The sequence below is a fragment of the Atta colombica genome, unplaced genomic scaffold (assembly GCF_001594045.1).
Source record: "Atta colombica isolate Treedump-2 unplaced genomic scaffold, Acol1.0 scaffold155, whole genome shotgun sequence".
In the NCBI taxonomy this organism is placed as follows: Eukaryota; Metazoa; Arthropoda; class Insecta; order Hymenoptera; family Formicidae; genus Atta; species Atta colombica.
In genome coordinates, this window is record NW_017259245.1 from 2422859 (window position 1) to 2432687 (window position 9829).

At 33.0% G+C, this 9829-nt stretch overlaps 1 protein-coding gene across 1 annotated transcript in view; it reads left to right on the forward strand.

Moving 5' to 3' along the window:
* LOC108685589 (retinal guanylyl cyclase 2) overlaps window positions 1-9609 on the forward strand; it is a 22628-nt gene extending 13019 nt beyond the window's left edge. The window contains exons 10-21 of the mRNA XM_018190448.1: window positions 4-60; window positions 146-322; window positions 663-822; window positions 1307-1456; window positions 2373-2544; window positions 2950-3090; window positions 3327-3519; window positions 3809-3980; window positions 4452-4722; window positions 6102-6113; window positions 6998-7584; window positions 8686-9609. Coding sequence (XP_018045937.1) covers window positions 4-60; window positions 146-322; window positions 663-822; window positions 1307-1456; window positions 2373-2544; window positions 2950-3090; window positions 3327-3519; window positions 3809-3980; window positions 4452-4722; window positions 6102-6113; window positions 6998-7584; window positions 8686-8936 — 2343 coding nt within the window. The 3' untranslated portion in view covers window positions 8937-9609. The remainder of the gene's footprint in view (window positions 1-3; window positions 61-145; window positions 323-662; window positions 823-1306; window positions 1457-2372; window positions 2545-2949; window positions 3091-3326; window positions 3520-3808; window positions 3981-4451; window positions 4723-6101; window positions 6114-6997; window positions 7585-8685) is intronic.
* The last annotated feature ends 220 nt before the right edge of the window (window positions 9610-9829 follow it).

The following is a 9829-nucleotide window of genomic DNA, read 5'->3' on the forward strand; positions in this document are numbered from 1 at the left end:
GAGCTGCCCTTTCAAGGTACGTTCGAACTGAAGAGCAAGGCCATGGACGTGCTGGTCACGGTAAAGGCGCACATCCTTTTATTCATTCCTCTGAGTTAGATTCGATCAAGTTTCTCTCCACTTCCACGTTTCTACTTTTGAGCAGATCCACGGACTGCGACACGAGAACCTCAATCCTCTGATTGGATGCCTTAACGAACCTACGAGACCCTGTCTAGTATCGGAGTATTGCTCGAGGGGCTCCCTGGAGGACGTACTCGTCCAGGATGAGATTAAACTCGATTGGTCCTTCAGATTATCCTTACTTACCGATCTTGTACGGGTAAGTACAATCTGGAACATGATACGTTAAATATAAGTATCTCCAAGAAGATTCCGAGAAACCAGAAAGATTAGAAGAGATCGAAAAATTTTGTGGGATGCATTTATACATATCTCGTTTTTTTGCCATTTCATTATTAATTAATATAATAAGAATAGAAACATTGAATGTTTAACATGTGTACAATTGGAAAAATATTCAAATTATTATATACAATGATCAAAGATTTTAAATTTTTATTTCGATGATAAGTCTGTTAATAATTTCAAGTTTCAAACTTGATATTGATTCTGTAGATACTCCGAAACTATGATAATTTTGGATGGCTTGTTTGCTTCAGGGTATGAAATATCTTCACAGCACTCCAATACGCGTCCACGGCTATCTCACGTCGCGAAATTGTGTGATCGATGCGAGATGGGTCTTAAAAGTTACCGATTATGGTCTGCCTGCATTTTATGAAGCTCAAAATATAGTACCACCTGTGAAAACAGCTCGAGGTACACTTGCTCTTTAACTCATTATATCTTCTTCTTTAATTCATTATATCTTCTTTAGCATATATTCAATGTGATTTTTCGTAACATGAAAATTTTTAATTAAAACTTGAATAAACAAGAAAGACTGTAATATCTCTTACAATTCCTCAAGAATATCATATTATTAATATAAATTTATCTTTAGATTTACTTTTTGAATTGAATGAAGATTGCATTTTGCACTCATCAAGATGCTATTATTTAAGTGTTTGCGCGTTGTTTAGAATTTCGAGATACTATTTAAGATACTTAAGTTATAAAGTTTCACTAATTAAAAGTTAAACTGCATGCTTTACTAATTGAAGATATTCAGTCGAGAGTCAGGATTTCGTATTACTTTAGAAGATAGGATTATAGCAAGGGAGTGAAAATAGAATTAGAATAAAATTAACATAAGCGGGTCGCTATTAATTTTGTTAATGATCATCGGCTTACTGTTGGATAGATCTATTATGGACAGCGCCGGAATTGCTTAGGCATCCGAATTTACAGAAAAAGGGAACCCAGCCTGGAGATGTTTACAGTTTCGGAATTATCATGCAAGAAGTCGTTGTTCGCGGAGAACCATTTTGTATGCTCGCTCTATCTCCAGAAGGTAATGTGTGTGTGCAATATGTAAATAGATGGTCACAGCACCTCACGTATAGTTATTTAAAATAAAAACTAATTCTAGAAAAGGAAACTGAAAAGTGTTGTCCAGAAAGCATAAAATTCAATTTTTACGTTTCTTTATCTCATAAAGGCATAACTAACGTAATCTCTAGAACTTAGAGATTACATTAGATATGTCTTTATCTCTTAAAGATTGAAAATTAGGCCACTCTTTTTCAAAACTAACTTAATTTTCACTTTAGAGTGAGATTTCACTTTAAAGAATTCAGAGAATAATTCTATACATGTAATTAATATATATAAAAATAAAATTTTGTTCTTTGAGTTGTGAGCATTTTACTATATGCTTAAAGATTAACAAACTTTTGAAGATACATGAAGATCCATTTTTCCTATTATTTATTCCAGACTTGAAATAATAAAATAGACCGAGAAAAATCTGCTTATATCTTTCTATCAATTATTTTTAATCATAATTAATTAATTTAATAAATTATTGATTTTGAAAAGTCAGGATTAATGCAAATTATACTTAATATGATAATTATTTCGCAAACGTCTCATATTATATTTATGCAAATTATATTTATCGAAAAAATAGAATTGTGATAAATGAATGAGAAATGAGTTAAGAATAAGCCAATTCTTGGCATGTATCGTTTTCCGATAAAATGATTAAACACATAATTAGAACTCAGATTTTACAATTTACTATAAATTAAATCTGTACTTGCTAATTTATCGATATTGATTATTCAAGAATTATTTCGCATATGTGAAACTCTTCGAAATCTTGCAACCGTGCAGTCGATTATCAGCGATTTGAAATTCTACGATCATTTAAAATTTTACAGTTATTACGTTTGAGGATTGAAATGTTAGGCATTTCTGTCTCGCAGATATAATTGAGAAAGTAATGAAGCCACCACCCCTGATAAGACCATCGGTCAGCAAAGGCGCTGCACCACCGGAAGCCATAAACATTATGCGACAGTGCTGGGCGGAAACCGCTGAAATGAGGCCCGATTTTGACGACGTACATGATCTCTTCAAGAAGCTAAATCATGGGAGGTAAAATTTTCAACTATACTTCCTTGAGGCACTGTGCCTTGTGCCTTTAGAACGGAAATATTGGATATAACTTTGGCCAAAAAGTCAAGGGCTGCGATGTCAAAATCCATTTTTTGCAGATCTAATCACGATTCAATAATACTGAATATAATTTTAGTTTCGATTATAAAGATTTTAATTTTTAATAATATTAGTTACAAATTTTTACTTGCGTCAATAAACTAATTAATAAGTAACTAAATAATTATTATATTTATAAAAAAGATATATATATATTTAGAAAAAAGATTTTTATCAAAGAAATATCTATTTTTTAATTATTGATGTCATGTAATTTAATAAAATAAGTATATTTTGATAGTAATTGAAAAGATGTTGCTGTTAGACATCGCGTTTAATTTTCAGAAAGGTAAACTTCGTGGACACGATGTTTCAAATGCTCGAGAAGTACTCAAATAATCTGGAAGAACTTATTCGTGAGCGTACGGAACAACTTGACATGGAGAAGAAAAAAACCGAGCAATTATTGAACAGAATGTTACCTAGGTAAACAACGGAAACATTTAAAATTTTATTATTTCATGAAAATAATGTTGTCAGAATTGATTGGATACAGTTATTATTGATATTAAATTTTAATAATTAATTTTTCAATTGCTTAAGAATTAGAACTAAAAATTTACGTATTTTTAAAAAATTGATGATTCGTTCAACAATTTTTTTTAATTGATTTAATTTTAATGTTTTTGGGAAAATTAGCATATTTAGCTCGATATTTCTAGTTCGGTCGCCGAAAAACTGAAGCTCGGCATGCCCGTCGATCCTGAAGAATTTCGCGAAGTCACCATTTATTTCTCGGACATTGTTGGCTTCACGACGATATCTGCGCGTTCAACGCCTTTTCAAGTGGTTGATCTTCTCAATGATCTTTATACTTGCTTTGACGACACGATTAATGCGTATACGGTTTACAAGGTAATCATAATGAAAGAACTGTAGCCATATTGTTTTTCGACAAGTTTATTTATAAATAATTTTTTAATATGAAGATAAAATAACTTAATTATATATGCAAGAGAATACGTTGCACAATGTAAAATAATAAAATATTAAGTACATAATTTTATCAAGAAAAAATATGTTTTAAATAAAAATGATACTTGGATGTTTGCTTTTCCAAAATTTCAAATTTTTTTGAAGTTAAAAAATTTTTTTTATCAGAAGCTTGTTGGATTCCGATATTACAGAATGCATATTCGATTAGGTGGAAACTATTGGGGATGCCTACATGGTTGTAGGCGGTTGCCCAGTAAGAATACCCGATCATGCAACTCAAATAGCAACCATGGCGCTCGATCTGTTACATCAGAGTGGAAAGTTCAAGTTAAAACATCTTCCGGACACTCCGCTTAGGTTACGCATTGGTCTTCATACGGGTTAGATAATTAAATAATTTCTATATTTAATTTAATGATTTCGTAATTGTTTTCATAATTGTTAAAAGTAGAATAATCAGAAGATAGAATTTCTTATTTTAGATATTTTTTTTTTATTTCCTTCTCTTCTTTGGCTGTTAAAAAGCCAAATTCATCACTTCATTATGATCACAATTAAGGTCTTATTGTTTTAATTGACTAATTAATATTTAATCAATTAACTTTTAATTAAATTTAACTTTGACAATTTTGCGATGGAAACAAGTTTTATATAAAATCGATTTGATTGATTTTTTTTTGCTTGTAGATTTATATCATCTCTAAACAATATGCTGATCAAATCAGTGTTGAAATAACAAATCTGAATGATATGTATTTTTTTATATTCAGCATTTCTTTTACCGCGAAAACGTTTTTATGTTTTCTCGGTTGAAATATTAAAGAAAGAAATTTACTTTTCCTCCTCGTTAGGTCCGTGCTGTGCCGGCGTAGTAGGTTTAACAATGCCACGTTATTGCTTGTTCGGTGACACCGTGAACACCGCCTCGAGGATGGAATCGACTGGGGCGCCGTGGCGTATCCATCTGAGCCAGGCAACAAGGGATCGATTGACGCAGGTTGGTGGATACCACATCGAATATCGCGGGCCCACCGATGTCAAGGGTAAAGGCAAGATGCCGACCTACTGGCTTCTCGGCAAGCAGGGTTTCGACAAGGAGCTTCCCAAGCCGCCACCCCTTAGGTAAGCCATTCCATCGGAAACATTTTCCGAATTCCCACCCTATCAGCATGTCCTATCCCACTACAAGTTCCTACAAGCCCGAGTCATCTAAAAGTATTCGGGGCGTGATTTTAACATTTTATGCATCCGGCAGGCCTTATTAAGTTCAGTTTATTGCGACAAGTCTTTTCTTTTTGTGGATGTTATCTCTTTCTTTTTATCACACTCGGAATGTGACGAGAATAGTTTTAAATAAGTTCCCGGATACTTTTAGCTTATAAAGCGTATCGCGCTAGTTATTGTATAAAAAAGAGTCGAATTTAATCAACAAAGTTAGCGCATATTTCTTTGATTAAGTGTTAGAGAATACCGAGAAACGCGCTCGAGAGTTTTTAATTATGTAACAATGAGTTGCGCGTTGTAGGCGACTCATACTTCGTGTGCGTTAAGATCCTCCCAACAACCGCGCGACTTTTATCTCATATTTTACTACTTATAATTGACGTACTCGCGAAAGTGATATAACAACAAAGTTTTCTCTCCCGTATATTAACTATTCTTTTATAACACCCGGGGGCAAAAAGTGACCTACTCGGTAACGTGTGTATAAGCATATAAGAAAAGCCTGATATTCTGAAAATTAACGTTTATATTATGCAGGGTGTTTTCGATCTAATGTGTAATCTTTCAACCGCGAATCTAAGAAAAATAATTCACAAAATTCGAGGAAGTCAGTTTTATGTTACGTACGATGTAAAGAAAATTAAATAATTTACTTCTGTTGTAGTTTATAGTGATAAAAAAAAGAAGTTTTATCTGTAATTAATTTCAAATGGACGCGGAAATTTAATTGTTCTCCGGGAAAAAATGTTTTGCATATAATTACATATAATCTTATATATATATAATCTTATATAAGATATAATTTTATATAATTTTATGTAATTATATGCAAAACATTTTTTCCCGGAGAACAATTAAATTTCCGCGTCCATTGGAAATTAATTATACAATTGTATAATTGTATATAAATTGACATATTTTATATACAATTTATATACAATTATATAAGATTATATAGAATTTTATATAATTTTATATATTATAAATTATATAAAACATTTTTTTCCAGGTCGATTTAAAAATTAAATATAAAAATGAAATGCATATTTATGTAGCAAAATATTATTTAAAATGCATCATAAATTAAATTAATTAAATTTCGTTATTATTTATTTAATAATGTTTAATAATAATTTGAATACGTAAATAAATTTGATTAAAAAAACGTTCAGTTTACTTTCATTACCTCTTTTCGCGCATTTTCCATTTTTATTTGCATCATTTCATTTTCAGATACTTAATGCTTTTTTCCGTTGTTATTCTGCTGCCACACTTAGGGAGAACCATGGGTGAGTAGATTTTCATATAAATTATTCAACATCCAGATCCATCATATTATTGCTTCACGTTAGATAAATTTTTTTTATGATAGACACTAATGTAACGAAAGTTGGATATTAATTTCAATATCATCTGTCTAATATCTTCCACTATAATCATTTATTAAATTTTTGTCCTTAAAAAATCCGAAATTTTTATAAAACAATTCAACACAAACACTTTTATGAATCAGTTAACAAGCAACGTAAACTAAAATAAGAATGTAAAAACACAGTGCATGAATAAACATACACCAGAGACCATTACCATCAAAACGACATTTACGTCAAAATGTCAATTACTAAAAGTTGCTTTTCAGGCCCTTTTACTAGAAGTTTAATTCTTCGTCGCCTAAAGTTAAGTCTGTCCTTCCCGTGATGTAATCATATCGTTCCTCGGATGTAGCTATAATCACTTTTATAACTTTCCCATTTCTGTCAGCTCTCCACGAGCGATACCGGCACTAAAACGGCGTTCATGAATAAACACTCATACAAAACATCTGGGTCCACCAGCATCAAAATGCCATTTGCATCGAAATGTTTACGCGAAAAATTCTCAACATCCTGCATTCCAGCATATGAACCGTTCGGCGGAAAATAGCAATATACAGAAGTAACATAAAATTTCGATGTATACCAATTTTCATGCACTAGCACTTCAGGGATGACATGAAATTTGAGTTCTTTTCTCCTATATCATAAAAATATGATAAAAGTTACATTTTAAATTTATTAAATTTTCACAAACGTATCTTCTATCTTTTTTCTTCGTTTTTCAAAATATAAGAAATGACTTACAGTCCGCCCAGCGGTTCATACATTTCCCTCTGAATTTCCTGAATTTTCTGAAGGCTCGACGAAAATCTCATGCTGGACAGCCACCAGAACGGAATTGGTACCTTGGCGTGCCCTCAGCTACCGGTAATCCCGTCTCAGGACGAGACACACGAAGAACCGACGAGCCCTGATGAGATCAAACCCGATCGCCAGGAGTCCGTCAGCAGCGGAGTTACTACTGGCAGTAGTCGAGCCGCGTCTTTCGAGGAGGCCAGCACTAGGAAGGTCGCCGTGTCCGTACACAACGAACGCACGTTGCTGCCGAGCTATTCCTTGAAGTCTACCAACGACTTCATCGAAGTGTTACAGGGCAAACAGGATACAGTGACGAGGACGAGCGAGATGGTTCACAGCAGCATGACCAAGAGTACATCCAGCGACAACCAGGTTTCTCTCGGGGTATCACCCTCGGTTTCTAGTGCTGATCCGCCCGCGGCACTCCTTGGTGCCTCTACCAGCTCACTTACGTCGATCGCTAGCTCGGCGGCGTATCGACAGCCACTGGCGAGACATCGCCGCTTCACTCCCGGATGCATCGATGAGAACGATCTCAGTACACCGTACAATCATTACAGATGTCTATCGCCCAACGAATATCACAGTATGTGTTAAGAAATTTAAGAATCTTTCATCAATTCCTTATTTCTTGAAGTCTGAAAATTAATTATTTCTTTGAAATAATTAATCAAACTCAATGATTGATTAATAAATGTTATCTTCTGAATTTGAAAATTTTTGTAAGATGAAAATCTCAAAACATATAAAGAAAAGATATTTCAAGATATCTAACCTCAATTTTAGTGATTGAATTATTTATATTGTATATAAATGAGATTTTATAAATGTATATATACAGGATGTTCAGTGTAACGGTTCGCACTGATTTCTCAGATACTTCCGACAATTAAAAAAAAAAATTAAAAAGTGAATATTCATCTGTTTTATACAGATTGCGATAAAAGAATAAAATGAATTTCTTTTTCATATAAAAATCAAAGTCATCTTAAAATTTTTAAATAGCATCATACAATTTTTTCCATAATATTGTAGGAATCTTTAAGACAAATTCAAATCACTACTAAAATGTCATTTTTTGATGTTATTGATTTTATTGATACTTAATATCAAATTTATAACATTATTTGTAATAATATATAGTACAACCTTTGACTAAAACACAGAACATAAATACATACATGTATACGTGTACTTATTTAATAAAATATGTTTAATAAAATCAATAAAAGTGACATTTCGACAGTGATTTGAATTCGTCTTGAAGACTCCTATAATATTAAAAAATTGTAAGTGCTACTTAAAAAATTTGACTTTGATTTCTTTATGGAAAAAAAATTTTTTTTAATTTTTTATCACATATTGTATCCTGTATAAAACAGATGAATACTCATCCTTCCCAGTCTTTTTTTTAACTGTCGGAAGTGTCTGAAAAATCGTGCGGATCGTTACGCTGAATACTCTGTGTATATACATGTGTGTGTGTGTGTGTGTGTGTGTGTGTGTGTGTGTGTGTGTGTGTGTGTGTGTATGTGTGTGTAAAGTTTTCTGCATTTAGATTATTACGTTTTATTGGAAAATATTGAATTATTCAAATATTTCTAATATCACAAAAGTATATGGGATGTGCAATTGACGTTATTGATTTTGCATTTCTAACAGATAACATTACTTTTTCTGATTTCAGCGAAGGGCCCTGGTTGCCGAATGCTCAAGAGGCAATTCAGCTTAGACCGTCCGGATGAACCGGTTTCCATAATCCCGGAGCAGCTCCCACCTAGGTCAACTCCTCGTCTCTACAAGCAAAATAGCGCGGGCGCGGCCAACGACTTGGAGAGAATCGAGGAAGTGCCACCAGCCACTCCTAAACCCCTCCTTCAAAATTACCGTCACGCTGCTTCCGTATCCCTTTCCGTCGAGTCCCTATCGTTACGTTAAAATTCTTGTTGAGAAAAGTTTTACGAGCAGAAAATCGAACATGATACGATGCGATACGAGCGTAATACATTTGGAGCAGCGAACGATTCATTTGGAGACACGTAAAGAATCGCTTTTACGATGTAATTGATAAAAAGCCGTGTAAACGAAAGATTGAAATACAGTTTTTATAATCGTAGATCTCTATTTCTAGAGAAAAACAAGAGATCTCGGTTAAACTGAGATTAGAAGTTAATCAATGTTGATGATACCGACTTTTGACGATCACAGTCGAGAAAGAAATGTTGGCTAGGAAACTTGATCGCAATAATTTGTTTTTGAAGATCGGTATCTTTCTGCGCGAATAAATAAAAAGATACAATTACTGTGACTTGTTGCTGCTCCGTATTTTTATCTATATGTACATTGTATTGATGTCTGGTAATATACCCGCAGGCAGGGGATGAACGCAATTCGTGATAGAAATTTAATGATTCAGGCGTATGTTGTTTACAAATAATCGTTGGTGCAAAGAAAAACTCCTTAGAACTTATGAGCAATCCGCTCTTTTCTCCAACATGTCTGTATATACTTATCAATCTTACATGCTTCAACGATAACGATAACATGTTTCATCGATAACTTCCGCTCAATGACGCTGTCATCTACGATCCTTGACGCTGAATTATTAGCAGCCCAGATAACACAGATATTTAACGGATCCTCTTAAACATTTATCAAATTTTTAAATGATATACAGTATTCAAAATTCTGAATATTTTGGATATCCAAGAAGTTCCATTAAATTTTTATGTTTAAATTTGAACTAGATATAACTTGATTCCTTTATTAGAATATCGAAATCTTTAACGTATTTCTCGTTTTTTCAGATTTTTCACATTACTGCGTAAGAG